We start from the raw sequence: 12,942 nt of genomic DNA, 5'->3' as shown, positions 1-12,942 counted from the left end.
GCTGGGACAGGAAGATCCCCTGGGGAAGAGCATGGCAACCCACGCCAGTATTCTTGCCTGGAGAATCCTATGGATAGAGGAGCCTGGAAGGCTACAGTTCATGGGGTCATAGAGTCAGACATGACAGAGTGACACACACACACTTATGCTAATTATGTCTGTAACAATCCTACTTCCAAATAAAGTCACATTCTGAGGTACGAGGGGTTGCAACTCCATTGTATGAATTTGGGGAGGGGGGTATATTTCAATCAGTAACATGGCTATTAATGCCGAATGAGAGAAGCCCCTGGGATCTTATGAGCAGACAAATGCCACGATCCCCCTTAAATTATAAGAGGACGCCTTTTGCTGCTCCTTTGACACTGGGCTGCAGTCAGGAAGGCTGGAGCAGTAAAGCCTGGTGACGGACCTGGACATGGGAGCCTGAGCACAAATGGGTCATTCCTGCGCCAGAGACATTCTCACTAGGAGACATGCTCATGGTGTATCCAGTTTGAAAAATACATGATCAAAATAAAGTTCTGTTTTTTCAATAATACTCTCCCCATTTGATGCTACTTTAAAGAAGAAACCTTGAGGCTCTAGATTTCCACTTTATTCACAGTCAGAGTGAGGTGCTAGATCTAAGACTACAATTTAGCAGTTGGATCAAAGACTCAAATCGAATTATTCTAGCTTTAAACTCTGTAATACTTAATATGATCAGGTTTTACAAATACAAAATATATCAAACTCATGAATCTCAGGTTTTTCATCTTCTATATGAAAGAATTCATTACAACCTGATCTCTATCAAATTTGTTTAAATTTTAAAAAACTATGTTTCTATAATTACAAACTTACAATTAACAAGAGGGAAAAAATTACTTTATGGAAGATGAGTCCCAACTGCCCTTTTTGCTTGCACAGAGAAAAATTTACACCCCAGACAACCAAAAGATAAATAGCAAAAATAAAATGGTTACATGTTTTCAATTAATTTATTTAGAAAAACAAAGGTTTACAATTGGTGCCTTAAGGCAGCAGATCATGAATTCAACAAGTTAGTATTAATAATACAGACTTTCAAAAACCTTTATAGATTAGTCCAAAGTAGAAAATTATTTTCTGCCCACTCTTGGACTCAGACACATTCAGAAAAAATATATATTTATAAAAATAAAATGGCAAACCTAATCCCACCAGTGAACTGATAGTCTTAATATCAGTTTGTCTGAACAACCTCTGTGTAGTAAGAATAGCTGAGTGATTTTTCCCTGCCCTACCTCCATATCATATGAAGTGATGATGAAAATATTTACTTTTTGAAAAATCAAAAACATCCCTGAAACAAAACACAAGAAACAGTAAAGAACAAATATCCACTAAACAAAAACAGTATAACTAATTGGTTTACTATTCATACAGACCCGTCCGGACTCAGCCTCTAGACATCTGGCTCTTCATGTTATTTCTATCTACTTCAGACACCAGGGAGCACATGTGTGAAGAAGAAAATGGAAATCCCCGGCCTAATCCACCTAGATTTCAGATGGCAGTTTCAGAAATATTAATGCATACAATGAAGCAAAAAGGACTGCCAGCTATAATGAAGTGCGCTGCTGATAAAAACACTCTCTCGCTGAAACATCTTTAAAAACTGTGAGCACCGGATTAAGCAACAGCAAGCATCTAGGATCCTGGATTTCAGAAGTTAGAGAACTTTATTGCAACTGAAAGAAAAGGCAGAAGTCCAGCTTACTAAAGGATATTCCCCCTACTAACATGATCACAGTAAGATTCGTCACTGAACTAGGATGTCCAGTGTATCTATGTTCTACAAGATTCATTAAGAAACCTACCTTTATTTTGAAGAAATTTTCCTAAAATGAAAACGGCATTCCTAGTAAACCCTGCTATCACACTAAAGGGAAAACCATACTAGTGAGCAAAAATTTTCAATTTGTTTTGTGAAGATACTGTGACAGTTATCTTAGAAACAACTAAAAAGCAAAATTTTTTTAAAAAATCACTTACAAACCACCTATACTATTTGTTTCCCCAACATCACATTTTGAAAACACAAACAGAATATGAGGCAACTGTACAGAGTTGTGAAAAAAGTAACAAAGAACTAAGGCTTTAATAGATGAGAAAAATCTCAGAATACAAAGATCACTGAAGTGTGTTGATACATACTAAGCTTTGCTCTTTTTCTTTTACCTGTTTTGCTGTTTAATTTATAGGTGTGCTTGACAAAAGACAAAACCACGCAGATGACAAACCTGACAGTGATAAACATGAAGAAAAAAGCCATGCCATTCTCACAACCTCCTCTTGTCACTGGTAGTGGCTAAGCTGTAACTTCCCTGACAGGCTGAGCCCAAGGATCTGTGTTTAATTAAGACTTTCACAGCGACAAAACAAAATAAGCCTGACCACTGCCAACATTAATACCTATTTTCCAAAAGACTCACTTGTTACTCGTTAGAGAGAAATTTCCTTGTTAAATTAACAGTATTTATATTCAATGTCCATTTAAGAATACCATTTCATTCTAGTGTTTCCTGCAATTTCCTGTGACTGCCTATGTGCTTCCTTTATAAAAATGATAATGATGAAGTACCAAATTTAAGAATAATTATTGTATACTAAAAGGGTACAAGAAAGCAAATTACTAGTGACTCCTTAGGACTTAAGACACAAGAGCTTCAGGTTAGTGGTGATCAGCATGGCATCAGAGATAACCCCAGGCTGCCCTGGGGACTGCAGCCCTGAACAGCTTCAGTATCAGGACCACGAATTACATACTTTTAACATGATGAAACATTTTAAAATGTTTAATAATTCAATGAATAACCACTCAAATTACAGTCACTTAATAAAAATCCTAAACTTAGTTCAAAAATAAAGGTCTCAAAAATAAGCTAATCTATGATAAACATACCATACTATTATTTTTAAAAAATACCAATTTTGCACATTACTTAGGATAGAATTCCTATGTTATTCCATTATGGAGAGATGAAGGGTCACACGCTGAAATGGGTAACACCTGGGAGGATGGAGAAAGCAACTGGCAGATCTCTTTAATCACTGGACGTGAATTTTCTTCATAGGCTGATTATGTCACTCATTAGGAACAGGCACACCCATAGCATAACAGATGTCAGTAAACTCTATATGTGTATATGTATGTGTATATACATACACACACCCACCCACACACACATTAGATCATAAGTTACCATAAAGTTACTAAACCATAAACATAAAAATAAGATATATATTACTTTTTAAAAAGCAGCAGGAGCTTTTTATCAGAGAAAAATTTTAGATAAAATCCCAATATATAAAACAGATAAACAAGAGTAGGCTGTTCTGCTAAAGCAGGGGAGGCAGGAGTAACAGAGAGCCCCGCCCTTCCCGCAGTGTTGGCTGAGACATTGACTCAGTGTCCCAGCCATCATCTGAAATCACTGATCCAAGTAAATCCTGTTTATGCGGTGAAGATTAAACATAAGACAATATGGGCCCACAATATAGGCCCCTATGAAAGTTTTATAATGCAACTGAGTATAAAGGTAAAAAGTAACAGTTCCTCTCCTTTAAAAATAATAACAAAATAAAATCACTATGCTATATAAAACCAAATTGTTTTATCTCATAATCTTAATTTGATCCTTGGAAAAAGTTACTAGTTCTCTTTAAAGTGCCTAAATTTCAAAGACTTAATTTTGTCCATATAAATCTTATCCAAAACAGAGGAGAATGCATGGTGGGAGGTGGAGGTGTTATTTTTCTCTATCACACATGTATCTTCTACCTGACTGGCCAATTTAAATATTCTGCCCAAGAATCTTAATTCTGTCACAGAATATTCAGATAGAGAAACATGCAAATAGAACTGGTCTGGTAGTACAACATCTACAAGGCAAACTCTGACGGAGTGTTTTAGACAAACTTTCCATCTCTTTGCTCCAAACATCTCCCCATTTGTGGAAGGACTATTTTATAACCCATGCAGTTGATGTTAGCAAAATACAAATAACACGTTCTCTTCTGGAAAGGTCATGATTAAATGTCTAAATTCAATAAATAGACTCTCTTAATAACGTGAAATCCTATCGAACAGTCTATCTGAGTCGAGGCTCAATCCTTCTTCTTCTCTAGCACGTCTTTGGGCCCCTGTGGGGCGGGCAGTGGAGACGCCCCGCCCCGGGGCTGCGGGGGCTCCTGGCTCTCCTCCGACTCCGGGCCGTCGTCGGGCTCGCTCTTGGACACTTCGTACCGCTCCTCTATGTAGCCTCCGTCCGCGTCGGCCGTGCAGATGCCATAGCACATGATGCTGATGACGCCCAGGGGCAGGCCGAAGAGGAAGCAGCCCATCAGCGGGGAGCTCCTGAAAATGGACTGTGGAGAAACAAGGAGGCCCCTGAGACACCGCCTGATAGGAAACCGGCAAGGAACCTGAAAGCCGCTACAGAGTTCCTCCTCCCGCAGCCCGCCAGCCTGCCTTCGGTTTCAATGAATCAATGTCAGTTTTTCTGCAGTAACTACCCCATCGGCAGCAAAAAAGGGCACCAAATCCTCCATTATCTTTTTTTTTAATTGAAACTTTTTATTTTGTATTGGAGGATGGCCGATTAACAACGCTGCGGATAGTTTCAGGTAGACACCAATCCATTCTCTTTTCAAATGACAGTTGTTTCCTCACATTAATCACAAAGCTCTTTAAGGTGGCTGTTATGTGCCAACAGCTTTACAGCCGTATCCTGGCTTGAGAAGTCTGATTATTTACCATAAGGTAGGTAAGACTCTATTCACATAACATTTTTTACTTGTCTGATTAGAAATTACTAAAATTAACTTAGTAATTTCCCTCAGATCCCAGAAAAGTAAGAGCAACGTGACTGAGTTTTTCAACTATCCTATAGTCTATGGATTGTGACTGTAACTCGAGAACTAAACAGAAAAATTCAAAGCAGAGCAGGGTCACTTGGGAGTGAGATAATGGAAAACGGCATCACAGAGTCAAGGTGTTGTGAGTAAGAACAAGGCAGGCCGGGGTCCAGTGTGGGCTCAGACCAAGGAGAAAATGTGAGACGGACAGAGAACGGTGACATGAGTCACTGGCCAAGGGAAGGAGAGTGATCAGCGCCGATCACTGCAGTAACACTAATATGCAGAGGTGCAGAGAGGACTTGGAGACAGGGCAGGAGGAAGTGAGCAGCAAACCACGTGGAGGCCAGTCACAGGCGTGTGACCAGGGCCCAAGCCATGGAAAGGTCACGACGAACGGATGGCGCAGGAGTAGGTCAGGATTATTAGCGGCTATGTCCACCAGTGGAACATCAGTTCTGTTTTAGTTGCTTTAGGCCACGATGAATGAAAACACACATGGAGTAGCTCAAAATAGACAGAACTACATGTAAGGCTTCAACAAATTTAGGGCTACTCTGCAGCCAAGCTGACAACTGAAGCTGGGATAATAAGAGAGATTTCCTAGACTTCTCAGCAAGAGGGTTTCAGATCCAAGGACTAAGAAGAGTAGGAAGAGGACAGAAACTCTGAAAAATACCAAGTCATGCTCTTTAAGTTAAGCGATACTGAATTCCAGTTGCCTCACCAATCATACAGGCAAAAAACAACTGGAGAAACTTAATTTCCATTTGATCAGTATCTTTTCTTAACATAAATATGTACTAGATCTCATCTTGTAAGATGTATTTTTATCAAATCCTTTGAAACTCCATATTTTATTAATATCTTAGACAAAACTTATATCCCTATGTTCTCAATTATCAATGACACTAAACACACTGTCACAACTTACCACAACAGTAGATTTGGCATCAAATACTATTCGTTTCAATCTCTGCAAAATGCTGTCACCTCCTTGGGCCTTAAAGTTAACAGGAAGAAGCAAACTGTTATTTCAGTGCTATCATTTCATTCTTCTGTTAGGCAATCATTCTTACGATAGTAGGTCAAGAGTTGACCACAAAAGATTACACGGAGCACCTGAGAGTCGTGGAGTAAACCTTCCTGGTCTTTCCGTCCCTCCTTGCTTCTGTCCTCCTGTATGAACATGGCCTGACTCTCCTCTGAAAACACGTCCTCCCTAGCACTCTGGTGCAGGCCCGCCCCGTTTCTGAGTTTAGCTGAGCGTGGTCAGAGCTGCTGCAGGGTATTTCCTGTCCTACTGGGTACCTCTCCTGTCCTCCAGGGAGAGCCTCCCTGGTGATGAAACCCAAAGGGAAACAGGACTGGAGGGCAGATGGGGCACAGTTCCTGACAGAAACCCACCCAGTTCCCGTATTCAGCACCCCCTGAAGTCTGTTCCCTCCCCAAATCTCACCAACTGACACCGAAGGGCTCTCACTCACACAGGTGAGCCTCACTTGAACAACTGCTACCTTTACAAACATAAAACTCCTACTATGTGGTTAAGAGTGTTCCCAAAGAAGAAATACTTGTTACTCTGTGAGCCAACTTTCAAATACAGTTTGTATAAAGCTGAAACCAGTCTCACAAAGTAATTAAGCTTCATGAAAGCACAAAAGTTTCATATTTTCTCTTAAAATAAGTTTAGATTATCCATTCATCATTCTGAGAAATGTTTTATAGAATTCTATTTGGAATAGTCCACTCAGGCTGGTTCTAAATACATTTCCTGATCTTTTAAAGAAACTGTGGCTTTATTCACAGTTTTTTAAAGAAAACTAATCCAAGTGACTTTATTCAACTGTATTTGTGAATCCAGATAATAAGAATTGTTTAGTTCATGATCAGACAGCTCTGTCCCCCACAGACCTCTCAGCCTCCAGAGCCCCAACTCTGACTCTACATGTCAAGGACGTCCCGGTCACTATGACAACCAGACATGCCCACCTAACAGTGTCCTGCCCATCAGTGCCCTCGCCACTGACAGCCTGCGGAACTGATTCCACCTACAGTGAGAGAGAACTGGGGAGGACAGAGGTCTGCCCCACCCGGGGGAGGCCGAATCATCATCTCAGAATCGGAGGAAAAGAACTCATTTCTCCTCTACGTCCTCCCATCACCCCTTTGAAATTACAGTGAACAACTCACATATACTGTGCCATCCAAGATGTTATTAATGAACTGGACCATGTCTTCTACATTCTTAATCTGTCTATCTAGTAAAAAGTACTGTTGGTTTGAAGTATTCAGTACAACCACAGTTGGGACTTTCAATTCACTGAAAATAAAAAAAAAAAGAGAAGTCAAAATTCATGTTAAACACAGAGAACAAATATTCTGATGTTTAAATTAAATCCAAATAACTAAAAATACAAAAGGGAGCTATAATGGTTTTGCCTTCCCTCTGTTTATATAATTTCAAATTATGCACAATTTAAAAAATAGCTAAATTAACATTTATGAGAATTGCTAGCATACAATATCAGACAGCTAAATATTCATGATTAAATCTAAAGATAAAAGTAAGTATGTATGAAGTGCCCATTTCTGGGCAGTATAATTCCTTACACAAGTCTATATTAAATACCATCACTGTTAATCACACATAGCCCACTTCAGTTGAAATGTTGTCTCCAGAGTCACTCCCTGTGGTCCACTCTGATGCTTTCCCACAATGCCGCTTAAAGCTAATATTTTTCATTTAAAAGCAAATAAAGGTGGGGGAGTTTGAGTAAACTCCGGGAGTTGTTGATGGACAGGGAGGCCTGGCATGCTGCAGTCCATGGGGTCGCAAAGAGTCACACACGACTGAGTGACTGAACTGAACTGAAAAGAGGGGGGACTTTTCTTGTAAAAGAAGTTAAATGAGAAAATTCAAGTTAAATATCCAGCACATCCCTTGCACAGAACAGTGGTTCAATAAACATGATTCCAAAGCCTCTCAACTTGCCACCACCCCACAGTACAATCACCCATCTTCCTGGGTGCTCCAAGGACACACTAGATGTCAATTCAGTTTGCAGACAAAAACCGTAACATAATATTACTAATGTGTCATTTACTTCAAATAATTTTTATCTTTTTCCCTTCAAGGATAGGACTCTGCACAATTACAGAAAGGGGCTTCATTCTGTGCGCTACCTACGCGTCAGGCTACGCTTAGGCATGTGTCTATTTGGATCAGTTCATGGCTATTCGTGTGTCTCCTATTATGCAAAAGCACACAACTCTACAGTAGAAACAATTCACAGCCCTGTACGATCACCCTGAGCAACCAAGTCCAGAAGGCTGCTTCCTTGCTTAATAATCCTCGACCCCTCCCCACACCACATGCTGCTCCCAGGGAGACAATGTGCGCATCTTTGCGTGTCTCCATGATTGCCACGAGCAGAGGATCTACCTGCCAAGTATGGGGACGACAGGGAGGCGAGGCCTGGACCTAAGTGGCAGCCTGGAGCCACGTGGAACTGTGCCCAGACAAGGTTAGCGAAGCCCAGACAAGCGAGAGAGAATAAATGATTACTGTTTTACACCAATGGGTACTAGGGTACTTTATTATCCAGTATTATTAGGCAATAATTAACTGTGTAATTAAAAAAAATCTTAGCTTCATTCTTGTTCACAAAAACAAGAAACAACTTTCTGACTTATAGCAATTATCATTATATTGTATCAGTAGCAAAGTTCTATTTTTATGGAATGAATTAAGAACCTGGTCTTCCTACAAAAATATACTTTATGAAGAAATTAAAATACACAGCTGAACTAGAAACAATATTTTCTGAGACAATTCAATTCGAATATCAATGAAAAATAACCCCTCATCCTATCTCACAGACACCTAATACAAAATAATTTAACACTCCAAAGGTCTGAGAGGACCCTATTTCCTTGGAGAAAAAGTAAAAAACATAGTCAAAGCTACTGTGTTCAACTATCATGTAATATCATATATTTTGCCCTAAGTTAAAAACTTCTAGGCATAAATACTGATTAAATTCCACTAACGTATGTGTCAGTACTGATGGTACAGTGGTGAGGAGCTTTTGGAGTTAGAGAGATCTGGATTCAGGGCCTGGGTCTCTTTGACTTACTTGCTGGGCATCATTTGGCTTATTAGTTAACTTCCTTGAGTTTCTTCTAAGAAATTTCAATTTCCTCATCTATATAAAATGGAAAGAATAATAGTACTTACACCTTACTGAGTTGGCGTAAAAGTCAGAAAACACAGGCTGACCACCCAGTCCAGTGTTGGTCACAGAAGTGCTCATTGAGGACTTTCAATTACTACATAACCATCATTATATGCTTTCTCTCTTCTCTCAAAAAAAAAAAAAAAAAAAAGTACAAACTTCTAACCATAGCAGTAGCAAAACTTCTACTATCACAAAACTCACATTAGAAATAATACTCCTGAAGGAATGTCCATCCATCTCTAGAAATTCTGAGTATTACCCAGAATCAAGGAGATGTTTATCAGGCGCAAACTGCTCTGGCCTCTTGCTCACAATGTTTTACTGCATCACTTTACTGGCTTGCCTCCAAGAACATTATAAAAAGTGGTTGTATTGAAATCCTGACTATACGCAGTATTACAAAATCCTACTAAAACATATTTCTATTGTAATATGGGGCTTCCCAGGTGGCGCATGGTAAAGAATCCACTTGCCAATACAGGAGACACAGGTTTGACCTCTGGGTTGGGGAGATTCCCCAGGAGGAAGAAATGACCACCCACTCCAGTGTTCTTGTCTGGAGAATCCCATGGACAGAGGAGCTTGGTGAACGACCATCCATCCATGAGATCTCCAAGAAATGGACATGACTGAGCACATTATAATGTGCCCCCTTTATAAGATTACGCAGCATAGCAATTTCTCTTATATCTCTACAAGGTCAACCAAACTCCTATAAGCAACAGTCATTTTACAGGTGATGGGAAATATGTAAACCATGTTTTTATACTTTGTATTGAGTATTAAAAATTCAAATAAGTACCTTTAATAATTGTATAGATATTTTATTTTATTTTCCTTTGTCTTGATTTCTTCATTATGTATTAAATCGGGTACTTTGTATCTTTGGTAAACCCTTTCAAATTCTTACTAGAATAAGGATAATGAATTGATTATAAATGAACAAAGCTACTTTACTTTGTAATTTTAAGATTATTAAGACGTTTGCTCCCTGGAAGAAAAGCTATGGCAAACCTAGACAGCCTATTAAAAAGCAGAGACACATCACTTTACTGACAAAAGTCAAAGCTATGGTTTTTCCAGTAGTCATGCATGGATGTGAGAGTTGGACCATAAGGAAAGCTGAGCACCAAAGAAGTGATGCTTTTGAACTGTGGTGTTGGAGAAGACCCTTGGACTGCAAGATCAAACCAGTCAATTCTAAAGGACATCAATCCTGAATCTTCCTTGAAAGGACTGATGCTGAAACTCCAATACTTTGGCCACCTGATGCAAAGAACTGACTCATTTGAAAAGACCCTGATGCTGGGAAAGATTGAAGGCAGGAGGAGAAGGGGATGACAGAGGATGAGATGGTTGGATGGCATCACCAACTCAATGGACATGAGTTTGAGCAAGCTCCAGGAGCTGGTGATGGACAGGGAGGCCTGGTGTGCTGCAGTCCATGGAGGCCAAACAGTCAAGCACCTGAACTGAAATGAACTTTGTAATTTTAGGCTCTGGAGGGATTTCCCCATTTTCACACCTGCACTCTTTTTAAGAACCATTTTCCAAACATTCGTGTGTCTGTCTATTGCTCCCTGCCTGAAATGACCTCTCTGCATTCTTCATCCAGCTACCTTCTCATTCCTTAGAACTGCTCTTAATTACTGCCTTCTCTGGCAAGCATTTTCTGAGCCCCTGCACCTTCTGTGCATCAGGATGAGGGCAGCAGCGGGCGTCTCTCACGTTCTCAGACAGTCTGCAACCATCATCCTGTCTAACCCAGCAAACTGGAAACATCTGAAGACGGGGACTCCATAATCTACTCACTTTTTTGCATCAACAGTGCAGTGCCAAACACAGCATGTGACATACAGCAAATACTCACTAAATGTCCACTGAATCAAACAGGCTTTCATTTGAAATTTATTAATTTGGTATAGGTTTGGTAAATGGTTTCTAATATCAACTTTCTGAAGTGACAAATCATATCTTAATACCATAAGCATAATCAGTATTATTTTAAAACTGCATAGTTTTCCTAAAAGTCTGTTAAAATAAATTCTTGAATAGTAATTAATCCCTGAATGCTAAAAATTTTCTAATTAAGTTTTATTCATTAAAACTGAACTAAGGTGCATATTAGAAACTACAAAGTTTACAAATTTTTGAATGATGATATTCTTTCCAAAATACTATGTTATCAACATTAAAATGGGAGTATATTTTTAGAATAGAGAATTTTAAAGTTTATTAAGTTTCAAATACAGATTTTAAAAACTAAAGTAAAATATTTAGTGGGAATGTATCTTTACTAACATATACAAAGGTTTGCTTTCTTTCAGCTATTAGTCCTTCTGCCTGTCTTTGAAAAACAGAAATCTAAAAACTGATAGTCAGGACTGCCCTGGTGGTCTGATGGTTAGGACCCCACACTCCTACTGCAGGGGGCATGCGTTCAAACATTGATCACGGAACTAAAATCCTGTAAGCCACACAGTGTGGCCAAAACAACAAAGAAGAGTTGGTAGCAAAATCATTGAGTCATTTAGCATTTTACTTACTCCATCAACAAGGTATTTATATAGTCATTTCCATCCATATGGCCAAACTGAAAATCCCTATCAACAACCAAAAAGAAGAGAGATAAAGAGAGCAATATTAAATACAAAACAAGAATAAATACAAAGCACTCAATTTATTGTTTGCTAAGCATGTAAATACTGTAAACATATAACATATAAGTTATATACAATAAATATTAAAATGTGTCAATTCTACTGGCTTTGGAGATACAAACGCAATATAACAAGCAAATTTTAAGACATTTCTATTTTGTTTCATACTATGCAATGGGAGAAATATATATATATATATAAAACTGACACATCATTAAGAGACTCAGCATAAAAAAGGTATAATAAGCAAGTAATGTGACAGATTTACACTGACTGTCTTATGACAGTAACAAACTGACTCAGCACACAGGAAAAATACCACCTATTTTTTAGGTTCCATTTTCTTTGAGTTCTTGTTAAAATCATCATTTTTCTGCATCTGACTTGTGGCTGCTCACTGAACTGTACCTCAAATGCATGACTAAACAGGCAATCTCATTTTACTGGGCTTTGCTTTACTGTAGTTCCCAGATTGGAGAAGGCAACGGCGACCCACTCCAGTACTCTTGCCTGGAAAATCCCACGGATGGAGGAGCCTGGTGGGCTGCAGTCCATGGGGTCACTAACAGTCAGACATGACTGAGTGACTTCACTTTCACTTTTCACTTTCATGCACTGGAGAAGGAAATGGCAACCCACTCCAGTGTTCTTGCCTGGAGAATCCCAGGGACAGGGGAACCTGGTGGGCTGCCGTCTATGGGGTCGCACAGAGTCAGACACGACTGAAGTGACTTAGCAGCAGCAGCAGCAGCAGTTCCCAGATAGTATGCTTTTTTTCTTTTTTCCCCCTTAACAAATTGAAGGTTTCTGGCAACTCTGTTGAGTAAGTCTATCAGGGCTATTTTACCAACAGTATTTGCTCATTTTGTGTTACATTTTTCGTAATTCTCAATACTGCAAACTTTTTCATTATTTTCATATCTGCTCTGATGATCCGTGGGCAGTGATCTGTAATGTTACTGCTGTGATTTGGGGGTGCCATGAACTGTGTCCATGTAAGACTTCCAATTTAAGTAATAAATGTAATGTGTGTTCTGACTTCTCCAACAACCAGCCATTCTCCCATCTCTCTCCCTCTCCTCTGGCCTCCCTGTTCCCTGAGACACAACAATGTTGAAATCAGACGGGGTAATCACCCTACAATGGCCTCTGAATGT

The 12,942-nt window shown here is 39.3% G+C and overlaps 1 protein-coding gene across 1 annotated transcript in view; it reads right to left on the bottom strand.

Moving 5' to 3' along the window:
* The window catches only part of TMX3 (thioredoxin related transmembrane protein 3), a 38,086-nt gene continuing 26,105 nt past the window's right edge, over positions 962 to 12,942 (bottom strand). Inside the window, exons 13-16 of the mRNA XM_018039694.1 lie at positions 11,672 to 11,728; positions 7,078 to 7,207; positions 5,819 to 5,887; positions 962 to 4,395 (exon numbers count right to left, since the gene is read on the bottom strand). Of these exons, the coding sequence (XP_017895183.1) occupies positions 4,135 to 4,395; positions 5,819 to 5,887; positions 7,078 to 7,207; positions 11,672 to 11,728 (517 nt within the window). The 3' untranslated portion in view covers positions 962 to 4,134. The remainder of the gene's footprint in view (positions 4,396 to 5,818; positions 5,888 to 7,077; positions 7,208 to 11,671; positions 11,729 to 12,942) is intronic.

This window comes from Capra hircus, chromosome 24 (genome assembly GCF_001704415.2).
Source record: "Capra hircus breed San Clemente chromosome 24, ASM170441v1, whole genome shotgun sequence".
NCBI lineage: Eukaryota > Metazoa > Chordata > Mammalia > Artiodactyla > Bovidae > Capra > Capra hircus.
This window is presented reverse-complemented; position numbering and strand designations above follow the sequence as displayed.